General features: G+C 41.8%; 1 protein-coding gene across 3 annotated transcripts in view; it reads left to right on the top strand.

Moving 5' to 3' along the window:
- The window catches only part of LOC133630850 (oxysterol-binding protein-related protein 1-like), a 63,978-nt gene that overhangs the window by 6,847 nt on the left and 31,812 nt on the right, over positions 1–25,319 (top strand). For 2 of the 3 annotated variants that reach the window (XM_062022656.1, XM_062022655.1), the window contains exons 5-18: positions 2,922–3,033; positions 3,120–3,205; positions 5,375–5,519; positions 5,604–5,671; positions 5,928–5,972; positions 6,312–6,385; positions 6,632–6,695; positions 9,284–9,385; positions 9,469–9,594; positions 9,678–9,756; positions 9,836–9,942; positions 18,697–18,865; positions 22,560–22,722; positions 23,898–23,973. In XM_062022656.1, coding sequence (XP_061878640.1) covers positions 2,922–3,033; positions 3,120–3,205; positions 5,375–5,519; positions 5,604–5,671; positions 5,928–5,972; positions 6,312–6,385; positions 6,632–6,695; positions 9,284–9,385; positions 9,469–9,594; positions 9,678–9,756; positions 9,836–9,942; positions 18,697–18,865; positions 22,560–22,722; positions 23,898–23,973 — 1,416 coding nt within the window. Of the gene's footprint in view, positions 1–2,921; positions 3,034–3,119; positions 3,206–5,374; positions 5,520–5,603; positions 5,672–5,927; positions 5,973–6,311; positions 6,386–6,631; positions 6,696–9,283; positions 9,386–9,468; positions 9,595–9,677; positions 9,757–9,835; positions 9,943–18,696; positions 18,866–22,559; positions 22,723–22,755; positions 23,082–23,897; positions 23,974–25,319 lie in introns of those variants that run through there. The other variant, XM_062022657.1, reaches the window with a different exon arrangement.

The following is a 25,319-nucleotide window of genomic DNA, read 5'->3' as shown; positions in this document are numbered from 1 at the left end:
CTCCTCCACTTGGGGCAGGGTCTCCTCCCCAACCTGGAGATGGCACTTCACCCTTTTCCGGGCGAGAACCATTGACTCTGATTTGGAGGTGCTGATTCTCATCCCAGTCGCTTCACACTCTGCTGCAAACCGATCCAGTGAGAGCTGAAGATCCTGGCCAGATGAAGCCATCAGGACCACATCATCTGCAAAAAGCAGAGACCTAATCCTGCAGCCACTAAACCGGATCCCCTCAACGCCCTGACTGCGCCTAGAAATTCTGTCCATAAAAGTTATGAACAGAATCTGTGACAAAGGGCAGCCCTGGCGGAGTCCAACCCTCACTGGAAACGTGTCCGATTTACTGCCGGCAATGCGGACCAAGCTCTTGACACTGATCGTACAGGGAGCGGACCGCCACAATCAGACAGTCCGATACCCCATACTCTCTGAGCACTCCCCACAGAACTTCCCGAGGGACATGGTCGAATGCCTTCTCCAAGTCCACAAAGCACATGTAGACTGGTTGGGCAAACTCCCATGCACCCTCAATGACCCTGCCGGGAGTATAGAGCTGGTCCACAGTTCCACGACCAGGACGAAAATAGCACTGTTCCTCCTGAATCCTAGGTTCGACTATCCGGCGTAGCCTCCTCTCCTGTACACCTGAGTAGACTTTACCGGGTAGGCTGAGGAGTGTGATCCCACGATGGTTGGAACACACCCTCCGGTACCCCTTCTTAAAGAGAGGAACCACCACCCCGGTCTGCCAATCCAGAGGTACCGCCCGCGATGTCCACGCGTTGTTGCAGAGTCTTGTCAACTAACCCATCCCCACAGCATCCAGAGCCTTAAGGAACTCCGGGCGGCTCTGTTCCACCCCCGGGGCCTTGCCACCGAGGAGCTTTTTAACTACCTCAGCAACCTCAGCCCCAGAAATGGGAGAGACCACCACAGATTCCCCAGGAACTGCTTCCTCATTGGAAGACTTGTTGGTGTGATTTAAGGAGGTCTTCCAAGTATTCACTCCACCGATCCACAACATCCGCAGTCGAGGTCAGCAGAACACCATCCTCACCATACACGGTGTTGACAGTGCACTGCTTCCCCTTCCTGAGGCGGCGGATGGAGGTCCAAAATGGCTTCGAAGCCGTCCGGAAGTCGTTTTCCATGGCTTCCCCGAACTTCTCCCATGTTCAAGTTTTTGCCTTTGCGACCGCTGAAGCCGCACACCGCTTGGTCTGTCGGTACCTGTCCCCTGCCTCCGGAGTCATATGAGCCAAAAGAACCCGATAGGACTCTTTATTCAGCTTGACGGACACCAGCGGGTTCTAGGATTACCGCCACGACAGGCACCAACTACCTTGCGGCCACAGCTCCAATCAGCCGCCTCGACAATAGAGGTGCGAAACATGGTCCACTCGGACTCAATGTCCAGCACCTCCCTCGTGACATGTTTAAAGTTCTTCCGGAGGTGGCAATTGAAACTCTCTCTGACTGGAGACTCTGTTAGACATTCCCAGCAGACCCTCACAATGCGTTTGGGCCTGCCGAGTCTGTCTGGCATCTTCCCCCACCATCACAGCCAAGTCACCACTAGGTGGTGATCGGTAGAAAGCTTCGCCCCTCTCTTCACCCGAGTGTCCAAAACATGAGGCCGCAAATCCGATGACAGAACTACAGAGTCGATCATGGAACTGCGGCCTAGGGTGTCCTGGTGCCAAGTGCATATATGGACACCCTTATGTTTGTCCATAACAAACACCATGTTCAATCTGTGACGAGCACAAAAGTCCAATAACAAAACCCCACTCTGGTTCAGATTCGGGCGGCCGTTCTTCCCAATCACGCCTCTCCAGGTTTCAATGTTGTCGCCAACATGAGCGTTAAAGTCCCCCAGTAGGACAAGGGAATCACCCGGGGAAGCACTTTCCAGTACTCCCTCGAGTGTATCCAAAAAGGGTGGGTACTCTGAACTGCTGTTTGGTGCGTAAGCACAAACAGTCAGGACCCGTCCACCACCCGAAGGCGGAGGAAAGTTACCCTCTCGTCCACTGGGTTGAACTCCAACGTGCAGGCTTTGAGCCGGGGGCAACAAGAATTGCTACCCCAGCCCGTTGCCTCTCACTGCGTGCAACGCCAATGTGGAAGAGAGTCCAGCCCCTCTCGAGAGAACTGTTTCCAGAGCCCTTGCTGTGCTTCAAAGTGAGTTCGACTTCTCCACCTCGCGTACTACCTCAGGCTCCTTCCCCCCCGGCGAGTTGACATTCCACGTACCAAGAGCTAGCTTATGTCGCCGAGGATCGGACCGCCAAGTGCCCTGCCTTCGGCTTCTGCCCAGCTCACATTGCACCCAACCTCTATGGCCCCTCCCATGAGTGGTGAGCCCATTGGAGGGGGAACCCACGTTGCCTCTTCGGGCTGTGCCCGGCCGGGCCCCATGGGGACCGGCCCGTCCACCAGGCGCTCGCCATCGTGCCCTAACTCTGGGCCTGGCTCCAGAAGGGGGCCCGGTGAACCGCGTCCGGGCAAGGGAAAACTGAGTCTCGGTTATTGTATTTCCATAAAAGTCATCAAACTGCTCTTTGTCTGATCCCTCACCTAGGACCTGTTTGTCTTGGGAGACACTACCAGGGGCCATAGAAGACCCCGGGCAACATGGCTCCTAGGATCATTGGGACACGCAAACTCCTCTACCACGATAAGGTGGCAGCTCAGAGAGGAGTAGAGTGGGATAGAGTAGAGTAGGAGTAGAGTGGGACCCTGTGGGACCTTATTCATAAAAAAAAAAATCTAAATAATCCATTATGCATGCTAAACTGAGGTTATGGGTCAATTTTCTGCATGATGGTGGTTCGAATTCTGAAGTTTTGAATTAGTTTTGTTGGACTTTATTTTGTCATGTTGTCACCCCCCCCCCCCCCCACCCCCCCCTCCCCCAGGAGATTGTTCTATTGCTGCTGCGATATGACGCCTTTGCCAGCGTAATCAATGGAACTGCACAGATCCCGAAGGATGTCACAGAGGATGATGAAATCATTACCATGCTGGAGGGTATGCTTATAACATAGAGCATGTGAAATAAATGTCTCAGACACTTGTTCTAATTCTAAAATGTCTGTTGTTCGATTGCACCGCAGCTGCGGAGAGGAGAGAGATGAGGCGTCGAGAAGAGAGGCTTCTGGAGGCTGCCAGAGAGGGAGATGTGTCCGCTCTGTCCAAGCTGGTCAGAGTCAAAGTGCTTCTGTCAAATTAGGCAGCTGAAATATATTTTTTATTTTTCTTTGAAGTGATGGTAACAAATATCATGGAGTCAGACTCACTGAGTTTAGAAAGAATATTAGCAGCTAGAGTGCCAAACGTCTTATGCAAATGGTGGATTGTTCCATGAAATAGAAGGTAAAGAACTTGAAATTAGTTATTACTCTACGTTAGGTGACAGCAGAGGATCACTGGCTGCAAAATTAGGTACACATAAACAATCTCATTATCTCCAAGAGCTGCTGAATAATGCTCAGTTCGATTGACATGTTCAGAGAGGTAATTGTAATTATGTTTTAGTATGCAGTGGTATAGAGGTATAATTCATTACTTTCTTTAGCTTAATGAAAGCAACACATTTGAAATATACAGTCGTGGTCAAAAGTTTACATACACTTGTGTAGGACATAATGTCATGGCTGTCTTGAGTTTCCAATAATTTCTACAACTCTTATTTTTTTGTGATAGTGATTGGAGCACATACTTGTTTGACACAAAAAACATTCATGAAGTTAGGTTATTTTATGAATTTATTATGGGTCTACTGAAAATGTGACCAAATCTGCTGGGTCAAAAGTATACATACAGCAATATACATTATCAATTTTGGTGATGTAGAAAAGTTACAATCAAATCAAATTAGCTTAATGGCATGGCCTCTTAACTTCATGTGAGGGATTATGATTGACGACACCTGTTAACTTCTCTGATCCCATTTAATTAGGGCTCATGTCAGTCATGTGATTCAGTCATTAGATTAGGTTACAAACGCAACAATAGGAAAGTCAGAAAAACTCAGCACTGATCTGAAAAAACTGATCATTAACTTGAACAAGTCAGGAAAGTCACTTGGAGCCATTTCAAAGCAGCTTAAGGTCCCAAGAGCAACTGTGCAGACAATTGTTTGTAAGGATAAAGTGCATGGCACAGTTTTGTCACTGCCCGATCAGGAAGAAAACGCAAGCTATCTCTTGCTGCTGAGAGAAAATTGGTCAGGATGATCAAGAGTCAACCGAGAACCACCAAAAAGCAGGTCTGTAATGAATTGGAAGCTGTTGGAACACAGGTGTCAGTGTCCACAGTCAAGCGTGTTTTGAATCGCCATGGACTGAGAGGCTTCCATGCAGGAAGGAAGCCCTTGCTCCAGAAGCGACACCTTAAGGCTCGTCTAAAGTTTGCTGCTGATCACATGGACAAAGATAAGACCTACTGGAGGAAAGTTCTGTGGTCAGATGAAACAACAATTGAGCTGTTTGGCCACAATACCCAGCAATATGTTTGGAGGAGAAAAGTTGAGGCTTTTAATCCCAGGAACACTGTGCCTACCGTCAAGCATGGTGGTGGTAATAATATGCTCTAGGCCTGTTTTGCTGCCAATGGAACTGGTGCTTTACAGAGAGTAAATTGGACAATAAAAAAGGAGGATTACCTTCAAATTCTTCAGGACAACCTAAAATCATCAGCCTGGAGGTTGGGTCTTGGGCGCAGTTGGGTGTTCCAACAGAACAATGACCCCCCAAACACACGTCAAAAGTGGTAAAGGAATGGCTAAATCAGGTTAGAATTAAGGTTTTAGAATGGCCTTCCCAAAGTCCTGACTTAGACCCCATTGAGAACATGTGGGCAATGCTGAAGAAACAAGTCCATGTCAGAACACCAACAAGTTTAGCTGAACTGCACCAATTTTGTCAAGAGGAGTGGTCAAAAATTCAACCAGAAGCTTGTGGATGGCTACCAAAAGCGCCTTATTGCAGTGAAACTTGCGAAGGGACATGTAACCAAATATTAACATTGCTGTATGTATACTTTTGACCCAGCTGATTTGGTCACATTTTCAGTAGACTCATAATAAATTCATAAAAGAGCCAAACTTCATGAATGTTTTTTGTGACAAACAAGTATGTTCTCCAATCACTCTATCACAAAAAATAAGAATTGTAGAAATTATTGGAAACTCAAGACAGCCATGACATTATGTTCTTTACAAGTGTATGTAAACTTTTGACCATGACTACGTTGTTAATATTATTCTCACATTCTTTTTTAAGAGGCAATTTTTGCCAACAGTCAGTAGCTAAGGAGATGTGCCGTGACTAATATTTAGTGTGATAAATACGCTTCATGTCCCCCTTAGCTCAGTGGGAAGGAGGCTGTGGATGTTCACTGCAAGGATTCAGTGGGAAATACACCATTACACTGTGCTGCCTACAGAGGGCACAAGCAGTGCATAATAAAACTGCTCAGATGTGGCGCCTGCCCCGCTGTCAGAAATAACAAAGGTACTTGCTGTATGCATGGTTGAATTTATAATTGTTTTATTTTGCTATAGTCCTGAAGTACAATTAAATGATGCTTTGTCACAGAGCAAACATCGTTGGACTTGGTACGTGATGACGATCTAAAGGGGGTTCTAAAAGCACATCAAGTAAAGGTGACTGAACAGTGAATGACATTTGTGTCATTTCTGGCACATATCTAAACTTCTGGCACCTAATGGTGCCATTTTTGTTGTTTCTTTTTTGTATGTCCCCTTTCACTCCATCTGTGACTGACACCTGCTCCCTTGTTCAGACAAAACCAACATTTTGACTAGCCCCACTGAGTCCTCAGTTAAAATAATACAAATAACAATGCTGCTTGCCTGTCCGCTCGTCTGACAAATGTTTGTTTTCCCCTTTCGAACAAAGGATGGGAGCAGCCGGGTGAAGAAGATTGAAGGCCCTCTCTGGAAGGTACCCAGATGTCAAAGTGTGTTCCTTACCTCTCAGCATGTAGAGCGATGTTCCTGCTCAGACCGCGGAAAATATGTTATATACAGTTATATTCAGTTGATGTGTAATGAATCCAGAATGTATGACATTTTCATGTTTTTAGTTGCATTACAGAAAATAAAGGACTTTATCACAATATTCTAATTTTTTGAGACAGTCCTGTAATTTGCCTAAATAAAACTGATTGTGTGCGGTATACAAAGGTTCATTAAGTTCATACACTTTTCTATTCATTTTATATAATACAATTTCACATATAAAAATATATCTTATTCATTGCTGTGCATATTTCTGCCTCAGAGTTCACGCTTTCTCGGGTGGCGTCTCAACTGGGTGGTAATTGAGGACGGAACTGTCTCCTGGTACCACAGACAGTGAGATCATTTTCCTAATGCATTGTTTGTTATTTTGGTTTATTTAATTTAACTGTTGTATCTGAATAGGTGTTGCAAAATGTACCTACTGTGATAAAGCATGCTGGGAGTGTAATGATTGCTACAGTATGTGGAACAAGTTTCCAATTAACGTACACTAGAAAGCTAAAATTGGATTGCACATTTAGTGGTAAAATGTACAGTTATACTGTTAACATATTGCACCTTCATTGTGTTTCTTTCCAGGGCTGAGTCAGTGGCTGGTGTAAGAAAACAGGGCTGCAAATCTTTAGCACAAGCTTATTGCATGGTACGCAGTGGCAGAGGTGGGACCAAGTCATTGCTTTGCAAGTCACAAGTAAGTCTCAAGTCTTTGCCCTCAAGTCTCGAGTCAAGTCCCGAGTCAAGACAGGCAAGTCCCGAGTCAAGTCCAAAGTCAAGACTAGAAAGTCTCAAGTCAAGTCCCAAGTCCTGCATTTTGAGTTTCGAGTCCTTTCAAGTCCTTTTAACCACAGACTAATATTTTTACACAGATTGTGTATGCTTTTAAAATGCTGTACTTATTTATTAAAACAAGCGCATTTGAAATTGCAGGGAAAAAAATGGTGCTGACATTGCAATTCATAATAGCACTATTAACCAGTCATTTTAATAGTTTAAACAATTTTAAACATTTAACTCATTCCTTTACAGAATAAACACATTTGCAAAAACAAACATTAACATACTATTGGTTGTATTTTATGAAAATAACATTACCACAAAGTTGAGAAGGAGCAAAGATCTTCAATATTTGTATGTGAGAATCACAAAGAAATCTTCTGGGGGAGGATGACACCCCTACAGGGGTTTGGTTTACAAACTTTCAGCCCCACCTAAAACAAAATTCACCAGCCGCCACTGATTATGATGCATTCTCATTTTAGGCAAAGTATAAGACAATACTTTCTTAACAGTATAATTGTAACCAGGAATAAGTCTTCAAGTAACAATATTCAAATACTAACATTGTTGGGTAAGACAGCATTTGGTTTTATTCTGAATCCAGTTAAACAGATTGGTGGTTTTAGCTGATATAAAGACTTTCAGGTGTTTATATATGTTTAAGTATTTGGCAGACGCTTTTATCCAAAGCGACATATATAAAAAATAGATATAAAACAATCACTGTAAACATTATCATTTAAGGGAAGAATGTAATACAAAATATCAATACAAAGTGTCAAGACAGAATAAACTCTCTGCTGCTGCAGCAACAGAGTTACAGTCTATAGGTCCCTAAAATATATAGATATCTAATGTATTCATACATTGTTTATGTAGGATATACGCATGTATATATAATCTAATCATATTGTTTCTTCAATTTAAAAATAGCTGACCGTTTTTTTCCCCCTTCTCTGGGATTATATTCCCAGTTTTGATCTCGGACGTCTGGTCATTTATAGCGTATAAGAATATTATATTACTGTTAAGCAAACTATGAATAATAAAAACGCCAAAACATGTGTCCGTTTTCATAGCTACACGTATGACAAAAAAAACGCGTGAAAATCAGTGGTATTCAGTGAGGTAAGATGAATTAAATTTGCTGACAGTTCATTGCTCCTGCCAAATGAATTGCACTGAGTGGAGCGGATCACCACTCCAAGATGGCGGCTCCGCGTCTCGTCTGCGCCAGTAGGCAGTAGCGCTCAATGCTGCGTACCCTTATAAGATGTCTATGGTTATAACGTTAGCAGTGAGTTTACAGCCTCACTGATTTAACTACACAGCAAATAAAAGTCATGTTACTTAGCCAATAAACGTTATCTTACATTCAAAACTTACCCTTCTTTGTGCAACTTCAAATGTCGAACGAAGTTGGAAGTTGTTGCGTCTCCGTCTGTAATATTCGAACTGTGTGATTTGCATACGGAAATTCGTTTTTTGTTGACCAAGTCGTAGTTTTTATACCCGAACGAAACCAACTTTGGCATAATTGTTTCTCACTGCCGCATTGTTTGACAACTCATGTTCGGTGGTTGTCCTGCAATTGGATTGGATGAGAGCTGTGGGATGAAAACAACGTAGATTTAATTTGATTGGCTGTTGTACTGACAGCACACACGCTGACAAGCAGCACACACGCTTATAGACACAGACGTGTAAAATGAAAGATACGGAGCGCTCCCAAATAACTTTTTAAGGTTTGGGCTTTGGGGAAAGTAGCAAGTCATGTCAAGTCAAAAGGCTCAAGTCCAAGTGAAGTCACAAGTCATTGATGTTAAAGTCTAAGTCGAGTTGCAAGTCTCTTTACATTTTGTCAAGTCGAGTCTAAAGTCATCAAATTCATGACTCGAGTCTGACTCGAGTCCAAGTCATGTGACTCGAGTCCACACCTCTGCGCAGTGGAGCTTATATTCTTCTGTATTCCTAGTACATATACAGTACAGGCCAAAAGTTTGGACACACCTTCTCATTTCAATGCATTTTCTTTATTTTCATGACTGTTTACATTGTAGATTGTCACTGAAGGCATCAAAACTATGACACCTGTGAAGTGAAAACCACTTCAGGTGACTACCTCTTGAAGCTCATCGAGAGAATGCCAAGTGTGTGCAAAGCAGTAATCAGAGCAAAGGGTGACTATTTTGAAGAAACTAGAATATTAAACATGCTTTCAGTTATTTTACCTTTGTTTGTTAATTAAGTCCATAACTCCACATGTGTTCATTCATAGTTTTGATGCCGTCGGTGACAAAGTACAATGTTAATAGTCATGAAAATAAAACGCATTGAATGAGGTGTGTCCAAACTTTTGGCCTGTACTGTATGTGCATATGCATCTGTGTCCCTTCTGTTACAGATCTGTGCAAGTTTTTTCTTTGATGATTAAATATATTTTTGTGATTCCAGATTAAACCGTGGGATAATTGCTTCTTCATGCTCAGGTGTGCTGATGATTCTGCACTCTGTTTTAAGGTGCCCTCAAAGATGGACTCTGTAGCAAAACGAAAAGTGAGCGACCATTCCTTCTTGTGTCAAGTCAGCTCATTTTGATGCACTGTGAGTGTCAATGTGATGACTAATTCTAATCCTAGAGATGGTTGGATGCTTTTGAGGCACATTCCTCGTACAGCACTTACCACTGCACCCAGCAAGAACTCATGGAAGATGCGGTCACAGAGCGCGACATTACAACGATCAATATAACTCAAGCTCTGCAAGTAAGATTAAAACTAATAGGCTGATGACGGAGCGCCAGCCATTCTGTTCAGTCCTCAATCTGCGCCTCGTGCTCATGCTGTAGGCCGCCAGTGCTTGCCAGGACAAACTGGAGAGTGAGGTGTCCGTTTTCCTATCCATGGTGAAGAATGAGGAGAATTGTGGTGAATGTCCAGAATCTTGAAATTGTGAATTTAAGGAATAAGACATTTCAACTTCTTTGATATGTTTCCCTTTTGTCAGCGTTGCCTGCACCACTTCTACTGAAAGCAAAAGACACCAGCAAGCTTTCCAGTGAAACTAGTGCTGCTCTCCAGCTCTGCCTTCAGTTATTGTCCCGTCAAGAAGAGGTAATACTCAAGCCTTTTTTGGTTGCGTTTTTCTTTTCCCTAGACCAATGCTCTCCAACTGTCGTCACTATGAGTGCTACTTTGTCAAAAAGAAAGGCTAGTTGAGCTTTTTGAGCTTCGCTGTATATTGTATTTATATGACGAGCAAAATATTTGTACTTTATTTACGAAGCAGACCTCTAATCAGTGTGGTCGCTGTCACTTATGCCATTTTTGTAGTACTTTTTCATTAAATAGAAGCATAATGTCTGAATTGAACAGTTAAAAATAGAAAATACTCAGTTAAAACAAGTATTATTTGGCCATTTTGGTTGAGCTACCCATAATCAGCTACTGTTGGGTAAATCTACTTTAAACCGTGTCCGCTGTGGCAATAGGAACTAAAAAACGAGTTTTTAACATGACTGCAGTTAGCTTAGCTGGTTGAAAAAAGCAAGTCCTTCCTTACTTTGCCTCAATCATGCATTGAGTTATGGGTACCAAAACCCGGTTCCATAATAGCACCGGTGCCAAGGTAAATAGTATTTACCAGACCAAAAAAGCAGTAGATATCGGTGCGCAATTTCCATGCTAAATGAATGCAGACTCACCAACCTGCAACAAGTGCTTGGCGGTGATATTGTAAGGCACGGCAAATTTGTTTATAGAGTACAACTCATACGCAAGACAAATCCAACTGCTCTACACATGCATAGAATTACTAGGTGAATACAAATAAATAAGAATAATCATTAATTCAATTACATACAAAGTGTATAAAAAATACTTTGTTTAAAAACTTTTTTTTTTTTTAAAGTTTTTAGCATGGATCTGAACAACATTAAGGCCTGTCTCACATCTTCTGGAAGACTGTTCCAGATTGTAGGAATATAAAACTAAAACAGTCTCACCATGTTTAGTCCAAACTCTGGGCATCAGCAGGAGACCACTCCCTGAGGTCCTCAGAGCCCGAGATGGTTCATATGACTCTAACTTGTCACAGACGTACTTTGAAAGGATTCGCACACAAGCACAGCTGTTCTAAAATCTATTCTCTGAGCAACAGAAAGCCAGTGCAGTAACCCAAGCACTGCACTAATGTGGTTGTATTTGCTGGTTCTAGTCAGGACTCGGGCAGCAACATTCTGGCTGTACAAATAAGAAGAAGCGCACAGTCTGACGCTCTTTTTAAATGTTATTGCTGACTTGAACATGCCGAACGGCATCCCTCATAACACTGCTCGCACCACAGCGCTAGCTAGTACACACAACAACACAGGACTTCTTCATTATGCACCAATGACAGTTACAGGAGTGATGTTGCTTTCATGAATACCTGGAATTATAAACAAGCCAGTCGTTTGTGCAGGGTCTCTATGTTCCGTATTGCGGCAATAATAATATAATTTGGATTATTATTTATTTGGATATATATTTTTCAAATTAATGTAACTTATATTTTAAATCAGATAATTGACATTTAAATTACTAGTGGGTCCCATTTGAATTTCAAAAAATTCCATGAAAATAAAAAAAGCATTTTTTAATTAAATTTTTTTTTATTTTTTTTAAATTGCAAGTTTAAAAAAAACATAATAATTAAGTATTGGTCAGGGCGCCATACAACCAGTACCATTTTTAAGTACTAATTGGTACCAGTATCTGTTAAAATGTAAGTAATACCCATCCCTAACCATTAGCTCTATAGGATCAGTTGAGTCTTGCACAGCATTTCTGTTGAGTAAAATCATTGAGCCCTTCCTCTTTGCATTAGCTTGTTCATACAGCAATCAGGGTGGAAGGTGGCACACACACTTGGTCTGATCCACTTGTCCCAATGACCGGGATGTTCCCTTGTGGAGGGTGGAAGGAGGGTAGTTGTAGCAATTGTGCAGTGTGGTAATCATTGGGAAAGATCTCCTTTTCTGCTTAGGTCTGCATTTAGCTTGTGGATCAGTGTAGACTCGCACACAAGAACACACTCTTACTCTGGGAATAAGCTGTGTTTTAAGTGGGAAGGAGCTGAACGGTGTGTGTGTGTGTGTGTGTGTGTGTGTGTGTGTGTGTGTGTGTGTGTGTGTGTGTGTGTGTGTGTGTGTGTGTGTGTGTGTGTGTGTGTGTGTGTGTGTGTGTGTGTGTGTGTGTGTGTGTGTGTGTGTGTGTTCAGTTGTAGGCGTGTGCGCATACTGTCACACGCTGAGAAGAGTGAACAAAAAGGAGGCACTCCCAACCAGCATTTGCACAGGTACATATTCTATTCTTCAGCCAAATCCAGTTCTGGTCACTCCCATTTTAGTTTAAATGTATGATGATGTGCTTTTGTAAAGAGTTGGTCTTAATTGCTGCAAAACGTTGAGCTAATCTTTCTTTGGATTTAATGTCCTTAATTCAGAGTGTGAAATTGAGCTTGAGCTAATGAATTTAGCACTGCCTGTAGTACTGCCTGCCTCTTCTTTTTAATGAAACTAGCCTTTGTTGAATTTGGTCAAACTGCTATGTGACAAGTGGTAGAAAATGGATGGATGGATGGATGCTATGTACATTAAGTTGCAGACCTTTTTTCAAGTTTGAGATAGTGTATGTATCCGCTGTGACAACTTGTCTCAATGTTTTAGAGAAGTATAATGTTCAAATGGGAAACAGCGGGACAACAATGTCTAAAGCTGCATGTTTACACAGGGAGGTGTGCACTGCCCGTCCAAATTATAAATGCATGAATTGCCAGCAGATGCTTTCCTGTCAGGGGTAAACTGGCATGGTTGTCACAGGAAGGTTATAAAGCGTTTCATCAGGCATAAAGAATGTCAGACTAATGCTCGCTAAATTTCTGTATTAAAAACTGTATTATGTAATCGCAAAGGAAAATGTCTTCACAAGCCCTTTTCTTTTGCTAAGCTGCCGCGACTTTATTTACCATAAGTGGATTATATATTCCACAATGCTGAGATTGGCTGTGTCATATGGCATTAACGCTAATTCCGCCATTCCATTATCCTGCGACTTCCTTGGATGCCATGCCGTCTGTTATACTTTAATAATAGTATTGGTATGCTATTGCAGTTTTACTTGAATGTCTCTGCATATACAGTGCAAAGAGGACAGGTCTGATTCCTCGGAGGGTTTAAATACGCAAATAAGATGTCGCCGAGAACGCCTGGTCTGACCCACATCAGCCACATCCGCAAAACGAGTCCAATCCTGTCCGTGTTTTAGTGAGGGGACTACACTTATGGCCTGATCTCTGGTAGTCTGATTCTCAATTTCTGCACGAGGAACCCTAAGGGCCTGATCTACTTAAGGTTTGCATGTATTAAAACACCTGCAAAATTGATGGCGCACGCCAAGCTGATCTTCTAAGATCATGCTCAGAGGATTGTGCCTCTTAAATGAGCAAAATAGAGAGCGTTTTCCATTAACCGTGTTGTCATGTTTATGCAGAGTATATGATGATTGTCAAAATGCCGGAAGAGTTGGAGTAGATGTGAGTATAATTACTTACCAAACGCAATGTGATTTTATCAGGACTAAAACTGTTCTTGATCTATTGACCAGGTCTGGAATGTGCATGCAAACTCACACAGTTATCAATTGAACTTCAAATCAAACTTAGTTTACATCACACTTTTCGTATACAGGCAAGTGGCAAACGCAAAGTTTGCCACTTAAACAAATAATAGAAAATAATAGCAAATAATAAAATAGAAGAAAACATACACATGCATTCACACACAGCACTATTGACAAAAACACAGCCGAAACATTGCATGTCACAGGCAAAACGCCACTTTTGAGGCGTCCCCACTGTAGAACAACTACAATTATCTATCCATCCATCTTCTTCCGCTTATCCGAGGTCAGGTTGCGGTGGCAGCAGCCTGAGTAGAGAAGCCCAGACTTCACCCTCTTCCCAGCTACTTTGTTCAGCTTCTCCCGGGGGATCCTGAGGCGTTCCCACGACAAACGGGAGACATAGTCTCCCTAACGTCCTGGGTCTTGTTCTAAAATACCTCGCTTGGGAGGCCTCTGGGGGGGCATCCTGACAGGATGCTCGAACCACCTCATCTGGCTCCTCTCGTTGTGGAGGAGCAGCGGCTTTACCTTGAGCTCCTTCCCAATGACAGAGCTTCTCTCCCTATCTTTAAAAGACAGCCGCCACCACCCTGCATTACTGCACACGCCGCACCTGTTGATCTCACGATCCCCTCTTCCCTCACTCGTGAACAAGACTCCAAGGTACTTGTACTCTTCCACTTGAAGCAAGATCTCCTCCCCACCCTTTTCCGGGCGAGAACCATGGACTCTGAGTTGGAGGCGCTGATTCTCACCCTAGTGCCTTCACACAACCGATCCAGTGACAGCTGAGAATCCTGGCCAGATGAAGCTATCAAGACCACATCATTTCCAAAAAGCAGAGACCTAATCCTGCTGCCACCAAACCCGATCCCCTCAACGCCCTGACAGCGCCTGAGAATTCTGTCCATAGGTTATGAACAGAATTAGTGACAAGGGCAGCCTTGACTGAGTCCAACCCTCACTGAGAATAAGTCTGACTTACTGCCGGCAATGAAAACCAAGCTCTGACACCGATCATACAGGGAGCGGACCGCCACAATCAGACAGTCCGATACTCCATACTCTCTGAGCCCTCCCCACAGGAATTTCCGAGGGACACAGTCGAATGCCTTCTCCAAGTCCACAAAGCACACCGCTTGGCCTATCAGTACCTGTCCGCTGCCTCTGGAGTCCCATGAGCCAAAAGGACCCGATAAGACTCTTTCAGCTTGACGGCATCCCTGGAATTACCGCCATGATAGGCACCAACCAACTCGTGGCCACAGTTCTGATCGGCCGCCTCAACAACAGAGGTACGGAACATGGCCCACTCGGACACAATGTCTGGTTCCATAGGGGGGCACCGGTAGGGATGATACTCGAAACCGGTTTTCCCGGTTGTTCGATAAGAAAAGAACCGAGTCCTCGGACTCTAATCCCTTTTTGAGAACCGGTACCCGTTATCGAGACTACTATAGTAAAGAAAAAGAGTTAGTTCTTTATTCGAATCACTTGGAACGAATCCCGTCCCGACAAGAAATGCCCCGTGTGACATCACAAGAAATTACGTCACGTAGCTCAGTCATTTGTCACGGCGGGGTGCAGCGTGCTGCGGTACGTTCCCGGGACGCAAAACTGACGGCTCCGGACGAAAGCGTGCAGGTAGGAGATTATTTATTTCTCATAAATCATACACATTACAACAGACAGGAACGAAACAAAAGGAAAGTGTGCCGTTCGCACGAGAAGCTAAAGCAAAAACTTACTTAGCACAGGAACACTAGAAGCTAAGGTAACTTAGTACAGGAATCATGAGCTCGAAAACCAGAATGCCAACGTTACTGTTGCAAATGCAAACAATGAAGCCACGACGAGTGACCGGAAAAGGCAGGCTTAAATAGAGTCTCTGATGAGCAACAGGTGCGCGTACAAGGCAGGTGAAAATCATAAATAACCATTGTGACTAAAACAAACCCCCGAAGTGCACAAAACAACTAAGGAAGTCCAAAACTAACAGAACATAACTAAACAAAATATGATCCGACCACATCATAATACATCACAGATTCATATCATTTCACTTTACAGGAGTAGGAAGAAGTAAAGCTTATTTAATCCTTCCCCTTTCACACTTCATACAAATATATACATCATTTACTGACATTTTTATAATAAAATATCTGTGAATTAGTATATACAACAGTTTTGTAATATGTAATTCATTAATTCAGTCATTATTAATGTACTGAGATGAATAATATCTTATTTTCGATAAGGTTGAAAGTATTTCTCATAATTCTTCTTGTTTGTACTTTGTAAGCACTATTCATTTGAACAACCTCTTAAAGTGGATCATATCAGTACAATGTTTAACTTCTTTACTTAATCCATTCCATCTTTTAATTCCACATCATTTTAGCTGTTTGCAATTTTACCAAATCATCGAACTTTAATATTTTTGACTCAATAAATAAAGTGTTTGTATGTTCTCTATATCCAACATTATGTATCAGTCTAATTACATTTTTTTGTAACACGGTTAACGAATGTAGTGCACATTTGTAGTTATTTCCCCACATTTCTGCACAATAACTCAGATATGGTAATACTATAGTAGCGAGCAGTAGAGAATGTGAAGTGATTTGTTAAACCAAATATTGTGTTTTTTTCCATATACAACAACCTATCTGGACTCGATAAGAGAATCGATAAGGAATCGGTTCGATAAGAGGATTCGATAATAGGCTCGAACTCGATAATTTCTTATCAAACATCATCCCTAGGCACCGGTGACCCGCAATTGGGCGAGGGAAATTTGAGTCCTCGTTTTTTTGTTCTTCATAAAGGTCTTTGAGCTGCTCTTTGTCTGGTCCCTCATCGAGGACCTGTTTGTCTTGGAAGATCCTACCAGGGGGCATAAAATCCCCTGGACAACATAGCAAACTCCTCTACCATGGTAAGGTGGCAGATCAGAAATTATTAACTAAAATTAATGCCATCTAAAAAATAGTATAAACCATATGATAAAATATATGTAAAATCAAAATATAAATAATACTAAAGTTACTAAAAACGTTACATTGAGAGAATAATAGCAGTAATATTAATAATGATGCATAAAAATTGCCTATTGTTCATTGCAGAGGCAAGAGACATGCGGTATATTTTTGCCCCACTCCTCACACTGCAGACTGTAAAATAGCAGATTGCCCTTCACACCTCCTGGAGCTCAGTGATCACAAGTCTAACCTCTACTTAAATAGCTGCCTCATGGGGTTCTAAACCACTGCCTGTCATCTTTCACCCAAAGGATATAGGGAACTGTATATGTTGGCCTCTTTATTTGAGGTTTTTGAAGGATATATTTAACTTTGGCCCGATACAATTTTGGTTAAAGACTATATTCTTGGCCAGTCTACTGCATCTATATGCTTGTGTCTGGAGCTGTCACAGACATTGACACATGCATCAACTTAGAGCACACATTTGAGTTCATCTCACATCTCTACCCTTGGGGGTGTTCGCCAAGGACAAGCATCTCTCCCAATTCCCATCGGCAATGGCACACCGCATCAACGGGATTTAAAATAGCTCAGTTCGTGCTCAGGCAAAAGGGAATGCGGTGAGAGCGAAAGAGCTGGCACGGGGTGTTACAAAACAAAGTGTTCTCTTCCTGGACAGACTACTGAGACAAGAGCTTGGAAATGTGTACTATCAGACATACATCATTCATCTCCTAAGAGGGTTTAATAAAGAGAAAGCAAATTGTTCCCATGAGCAAGGGACTTGGGGCTGGGTGTAGTCTGCTGGTAAGGTTCTCCTAAGCCAGGGGTGTCCAAAGTGGGCCACGGGCCAAATACAGCAATTTTAAGTGTACAGCAGCACCTTGAGTGAAGGGTTTAGCCCCCTACCACCATATATAATGTTCTCTATATGGGGATGAGTTGACCTCGTGGACCTTAACTCAATGATTGTGTGAGCTTGAAAGAGGTCCGTATGAATATATATTACATTTTGGGAAGCTATTCAAGTTTGACAGGCCAAATTTGGGCACCCCTGTCCTAGGCATTTAATTCACATTAGTTCCATAACAACTTTGCAGACCTATTGACAGAGGCTTTTTTTACAAGCTCCTGTTTCTTTTAGAATCCCAAATTGGTCATTGTGTCATCTACAATATTTACAAAACCAATCAGTAGGTTTCCAGTTTGTAAAACATTTTCCAGTGAGCATTTTTTGTCAGTAGAGAGTAATGAAAGGAGCAAAGCTGCCCAAGATAATAGGAAACCCTGATCTGTTGTCTCTCGAGGGCTTGGTTCAGGTTGCAGTAAAGGGACACTCAATCTCGACCTACACATCTCTGCGTTCAGGGTTTTTGTTCTAATCTGCAGAAACTAGATCTGATGGCATGTTCCCAACAATGAGATGTCATTAGAGCCATGCTGAAACGAGCAATGCACAGATACCAATCAAAACATGAGTGACTTCAAAACAATTTTCAAGATTAACAAAAAAGTTAAAAAAGCCATTCAAATAATAATAATATAGTATTTCCTCAACTTACAAGCACGATTCGTTCGATGACAAAGCTCCTAACTCAAAACCTATATATTTCAAATCAGCCCCGTCCATTACAATTATTTTAAATCTATTTAATCCATGTTTAGCCGCCAATAAACACAGCAATTTTAATATATACCCTTAATAACAAGAAATAATTTTAAGTAAGAAATAGTTTGAAAACAGCACAATAGATTTATGAAATAATGTAATAACGTCCATTTACCCTGGGGACCGAACAAATGCGGCATCTACTTCAAGCTGCTTCACCATCAGTAGCTTCTCCATATTTTCATGGATGGATGTCCGCCCTTTGGATATTGTTTGCAGGCGCGGCAGCTGGCTGCTGCTTCAAGAGTTGTTGATTGCATAGCTGATTCATGGGTTGGCTGCACGGTCAATCCTGTTTTGTTTCTTCGGTTCAGTGAATATCTTCCGCTTTTAAGGCCAGATGTTTTGAGGCAGATACTAGCTTGTTTTCGCAACGCCATCTAGCGGTGGGGAAGATTAACTTTTTTTTCAACCTACTCGTAACTCAAATTATGCTCACAAATTTAAGCATAACAAAAATTAGAGAGCCAGCTTGTACCTGAAATTACTCTTAAATTGAGGTAAGTCTGTAATAATAATGCATGTGTGTATATGTTGCATCCAAACCTGAAGGTTTGGACACTGAAGTTGGAGCAGGAAGTGGAGAAGAACAAGGCTCTTACAGAGGCGCTGCAGACCATAGCGACTGAGCACCACAAGCTCAAGCAGACCCTGTGCAAGAGTAGGAGGTCATCCGCCCTCAGCACGCTCACTGAAGATGAATTCTATGACGCTTTGTCAGGTCAGCAGACCCTTTTAGCCATAGACCATCATGAATTGTCGCATTTTCATGAGCTGACAAAATATCTGCTCTGATGATATGTCCATGCATTGCCCGTTATGATCATGCTCAGTCCCGGGCTAAATGTTTTAAAACTAATCTGTATTTAATTAGATGCATGTGGGAGATTTATTTATTTTTTTGTAGAAAATTAAAACATCTCTAATCTTTCCATCTCTTACCTCGGCTGGGATTCGATCCCAGGTACTTACGCCTTTTGTAATGAGCACTCAAGTTGTGTGCCACAGAAATTTTGTCTGGGGGTGTCAAATGATCACGTTAATTACGATTCATTTATTACGATTCATTTATTACAATACTATTTAGCGTATTAGGTTTTTTATTCGTGTATGCCTGTGCGTTGCCTCGCTCTTTTCTTGTGCTTTACTGAGAATATTTATTGAGAGTAACAACACTACAGCCATTAGGCACGAAAATAGTATGTAGACACGGTGAAAAAGACGTCTCACTTTGTCACGAAACTTGGCCAGTGACGTTGGCGACTTTAAATAGTGGAAATGGGATGAAACATATTTTAACAAATAGTGGAAAATATTCATTATATACTTGAAGACGTATCAGAAGTGTTTATAGTTTAAGTTTGAATGTTGTCTTGATTTTAGCGTAGAATAAAACCAAAACTCGTAAATAAATAAATTAATGTTCAGTTGCTGAATAAGGTCTAAGACATTATATACAAAAAAAGAGATGAGGCAGATTAATTACCATATTTTTACAGATTATAGAGCACTCCCACTAAATTTTGGAAGAAAAAACACTAATCCCATACACAATATTTATTTATTTCATTTTCTCAAAAATCGACAGTGCGCCTTATAACCCGGTGCGCCTAATGTACGGAATAATTCTGGTTGTGCTCACTGACCTCGAAAATATTTTATCTGGTACGTGGTGTAATAAGTGTGACCAGTAGATGGCAGTCACACATAAGATACGTGTAGACTGCAAGATGACACCAGTAAAGAACACCAAAACTTTCGATGTTCCATTGAGAATATAGAAAATTACACATCGTGCTCAAAAATCCGTCAAAATGTTTTAGTACCACTTTGGTAAGCTATGAAGCCGCAACGCTTGATGGACTGTCGGAGCATTACGGCTACTGTAGTCAGACGTACTGTGCTTCAACATACAGTATTACTATGGTGTGTGTGTGTGTATAAGGATCGCAAAATGGCACCTATTACCGGGCGTTTTTTTTTTGCAAAATCTACTTTTCTTACCTTCTGGCACCTGCTGATCTTTAATTGGGATCTGCATAAGTCCTGATCTTGTGCGCGCGTCCGCCATTGTAGTCAATAATCTTTGTTACGTTCTGGATGCATTGCTGCGATTTTTGTGTCTTCTCGCAAGCAGACGGACAAGCAGGAAACCAGCAGGAGCAGCGTGCAGATATTTTAATTCTTCCAGGCAAGACAACAAATTAAAAAACTCAGACACTAGTCAAGTGTGGAGCCAAAATACCAAGATAGTCGCCAGGGGCAAACAGCGAGAAAGTCTTAACCTAGGAAAAATACACAAGTGTGGGGAAAAGCGAAGAGCGAGCATTGACCCAGCAACTTGTGCTGGGTGACTGAAAAATATAAAGGGGAGTCCATCCATCCATCGATTAACCAAAACAGCTGGTGGGAACACTAATTACTAAGCAAGGGCAGGTGTGGAGAATTTGTGTCCATGAAAACCAAAAGTAAACAAAGGAAATAAGGTAGTGCATGGAAACAGACTAACGTAGGAAAAAAGCCACAAAACATAAATCTAGCCATGACCCGGGCAGTTTTCTTCTTATTCTCTGTCTTCTTGTTATGGGGCGTTCCTCCTCCACTGTTGCTATTTCTAATATAAAGTAACTTCTATGTCGCCATGGAAGCGAAAACTACCGGTGTAGTGGGTTTACATAATTCACCCACGGAACTTTAGTTATTAAAAGGGTTCCGATCGAACGGGTTTTCACGGGGGACACAATTCCACCGTTGTTGCACTAGTGAGCCACGGATGAGGCTCTGCTCTGTTATTGTTTTTAAAAAAAAGGCTGAATGTCATTAAAACCGTTAGCTCCAACTTTTGACACTCCCGTCTCTGCACGCAACACCGCTACAACAAAGATGACGGGCAGAAGACGCTGTCAAAGCCACGTAAATAAGACCGCCCACAAAACGGCGCATCCTGAAGCAATGGTCAGAAGACGACCTAAATATGATCTGTAAAACATAATCTATGCAACATTTTGACCAAAGAACCACCATTACATGTTATGTAGACCACAAGGAAGTCTTTTCAATTTAGAAAAAAAAATCATAATATGACCCCTTTAATGCGCCTTATAATCTGGTGCACCTTTTGTATGAAAATAGACCTGAATAGATCATAATATGATCCCTTTAATACGCCTTATAATCTGGTGCGCCATTTGTATGAAAATAGACCTGAATAGACCCGCTTCTCAGCAGTGCGCCCTATGATCCGATAAATACGGTATTAGCCGCACTGGACTATAAACCGCAGATATATACATTGTGAAATTAGTTATTTAGAAAGAACAATTGTATAAATGTTTATTTTACATACCTTAATTGTTTCCAAACGATGTCTGTGACACAGCAGTAAAACAGCAGATCAAACTAAACCGAAGTCATCATCATGGACCCACCAGCTGCTGAAGTTAGCTCTCCAATCAGCCAAACAGACTCAATAATTCCATGGTGACAGTTGGGTGAATTTACTGAGGAATTTGTGAAACTAGAAGAATACAAACAGAATGCCACTGTAAGGTAATAATACTAACAGACACCCGTAATGTTAACAACGCTACCTTCATTACATCACAATAGCATGTACAAATATGCATGATAACACTGTTATAGTCCGGAATTTACGGTAATTACAGATCATAATTAATTGCTCTTTTTTAATTGCTTGACAGCTGTAATTTTGTCATTATAGTCAAATCGGTGAAGTTGCTAGGTATACGCTTATGGTAAAATTTCGTATGAAGTATTTTGTAATTCATGAATTGACATTTTACATGCACTTATTCACACAAAACAGGGCCCACCCGCATGATCTATGTTTACGGAGTGTTGACCCTGTGCTCAGACTTTTTTTTTTCCTCGATGTAAATACAGAAAGTATAGTGTGTACTTCCTCCAAGATGTTTGTGCACTACAACAGTCCCTCGAGAATGTCTGCATTATTCATGAAGAGCGCTGACCGCAGACATTGTTTGCCCATGAGACTCTTTAAACTGTGCTGAGCACTTTATGTTGAATATAATGTTGTGCAAAAAATGTGAGTCTAGCTGCTCATGATGTAGTCCCACAACGCTGCTGTTAGTCAAATAATAGTTTTTTACAGAGCTGATATATGCAAAAATGATGCTGCTTGTATTGTACCAATATTGCAATGATGAGCAGGAGAGTGGAGCAAACTGTGTCGCAGGAAATGAAGCCTCATTGGAACACAAAGCTCAGGTGGGGTTTGGTGAGGCAGCAGGGAGGAGGCAGAGGCATTGGGGAGGTAGTTAAAGAGGAACTGGAGTTGCGTGTTTGTGTTGTGAACCGATGAGGCTGCTGCTTGCCCAGAACTGTGTATTTTTGGCATGATCCGCCATCACCTGCCCCCCGTTGTCTTCCCGCAGAGTCCGAGTCGGAGCTGTCTGTGAGCAGCTTCCTGTCGGTGGCCAGCAACTCCTGTGAAGAGGACGGGAGCGACACCCCTCTTCTCAACAGTCTCAGGGGGGCTGCCGGAATGTCAGGGGAGGATAACCATGACAACCAGAACAATGCCGCCAACAAGCGCAGGTGGGTCATGCTCCAGTTATGTCATGCTTGTTTGTGTGTGTGAAGAATGACTGTTCGTCGCATGTGTTTATAAAATCATTTTCAAAGCTGGTAATTTAAGTTTAATTTTTTTTTTTTTTTGGCATAACTGTCTGATAACAGAGTAGCATGCCTCAATTAGCAAGAAGAGAAGGTGTTACAGTATACCATCTTTCCATTCTGCTGTGTTTTTGTTTGTACGAGCACCCACTTCCCAGAGAATAAACCTGTTTTGTTTTTCCTGCCCTGTCCAACTCTCCATAACCAACCTGCGCTGGCTGGATGCTTTGCTGCTAGAAGAGGGGTCAAGCATTCATTTCCAACTCCGCTTCTCTTTCTTGGTACAACAAGTGAATTATTTAGCATGTTCTGGTAGGGACTGAGGCGTAACAAGAAAGGAGAACACGCTGACTTTGCGTGTGTGCATATCAAACAAATGTATAATGTTGTTTTGCAAATTGGAATGCATGCATGCTGTGTTGCTTCACTCCAATTTCTTATAGTAATTATGTTTTTACAGTATTTAGCATATCTTAAATGATGTCACCTACTGTAAAATTGGAAAAAGATGCCCACTTTATGAAGATAACATGAAGTGGGCCAGAAGTGACTAAAAGCGCAGATGGAACCAAAGCTGCCTCACCGCCCGGCCTGTTTATTCAACAAAAATAATGGCTTGTATATGGGTAGACACCATCTGCCTGCTGCACAAATATAACTGTAAAACTGCTCGTATAAGGACATTTACAGGAGGCAGCCAGTGAGCAATTTCTTTGTTTCACAAATGTAAGCAGGTTTAAATAAAAAAAGGTTCAACGTGCTCTGATGCAGTTACACAAATGTGTAACGACATACACGGCCCGACTCTGGCTCATTAGCTTACAGGTCTCATGTGATATTGCGCAGCTATGTTATCTTCTTTGGAACTTTAAAAAATGCAAAACGTGCAAATTAGTTGTTTCCATATAATCCCCCAAGGGTTAAACACTCTGCCTTGTTAGAGTAACTAGGTCGCTTCTCGTTATTGTGTATGTTCTCACCAAAACAGTATCTCATTAGTGTAGTGAATACCATGGTATTTGTTTCTATGCTTTGGATGGACACCAACACAAAACATATGTAACCTATGTTTTTTGTCCCCCTCTGTCTCTCAATAGAACATCCCTGCCGTCTCCCATGTTCTCCCGAAATGACGTCAGTATCTGGAGCATCTTGAAAAAATGCATCGGCATGGTGAGCGTAAACAAACATTGTCCTTCACTCTGATCCTCTTTCTGCAAACTAATGATTGTACCTGTATCTTTTTATCTGTGTCATAATACTGTCTCCAATACTAACAAAGCCCTCGTCTGAGATAGAATTATTTATTGATGTAAAATACAGTGTACAATTGCATTTTATTTCATACACGATTTAGCAAAGCTGACCTATGAGAATGTAGATTTTATTGTGCACTGCAGTGTATACTTGAAATGACGAATAAGTCTGTGTGTGTGTGTGTGTGTGTATATATACACATACAGTAAATACACTTACATACATATATACACATACATACATATATGCTGTATATATCAGAGGTGGGACCAAGTCATTGTTTTGCAAGTCATAAGTAAGTCTCAAGTCTTTGCTCTCAAGTCCCAAGTCAAGTCCCGAGTCAAGACAGGCAAGACCCGAGTCAAGTCCAAAGTCAAGACTGGAAAGTCTCAAGTCAAGTCCCAAGTCCTGCATTTTGAGTTTCGAGTCCTTTCAAGTCCTTTTAACCACAGACTAATATATTTACACAGATTTTGTATGCTTTTAAAATGCTGTACTTATTTATTAAAACAAGTGCATTTGAAATTGCAGGGAAAAAATAGTGCTGACATTGCACTTCATAATAGCACTGTTAACCAGTCATTTTAAACATTTAACTCATTCTTTACAGAATAAACACATTCGAAAAAACAAGTGCAACTGTACTTATTTGCACAAAAGTGTTAACATTTTATTTCCATGGCATATTGTATTGTAACTAGTTCCACAGCAGTTGCTATCCTGTTCTTACCTTATCTCATTGATCTCATCTCATACTGTATTTGTGTTGATGTGTGCGTACACATGAAAAACATAACAAATACATGAACATAATGAACAGAGTTGTACTTTTTAGATGTCAGGGCCCTATGCAATATGTACACATATTCTTAATATAGTATACATTTTAACTGACCTTTATTTGACTGTGTTTGTCTTTTTGTAGGTGGCTAAAATATGCGGTGCTGCTGACCGCCGTCTAACGTTACGTTACTGTGTGTGAGACATTGACTAACATAACGTTAAGTATAGGTACCTCATGCAACCCTGCTTAAAAAAAATCACTTGACAAAAAGTATGGATAAGGTAGCGAACTGCAGTGGACGCAACATATTGCAGTGTTTGCAATGACGTTATAACCATATACATCTTATAAGTAGATGCAGCATTGGCTGCTGTGACGCGAGAAATTCGGCCACCATCTTGAAGTGGTGATGAGGAGCCGGCGAGCAGCCTAAACTGACAGTTGACAGGTAGAAAACAAAGATGCCGGGCTGGTGTTC

Source organism: Entelurus aequoreus, linkage group LG16, assembly GCF_033978785.1.
Source record: "Entelurus aequoreus isolate RoL-2023_Sb linkage group LG16, RoL_Eaeq_v1.1, whole genome shotgun sequence".
Lineage (NCBI taxonomy): Eukaryota > Metazoa > Chordata > Actinopteri > Syngnathiformes > Syngnathidae > Entelurus > Entelurus aequoreus.
This window is presented reverse-complemented; position numbering and strand designations above follow the sequence as displayed.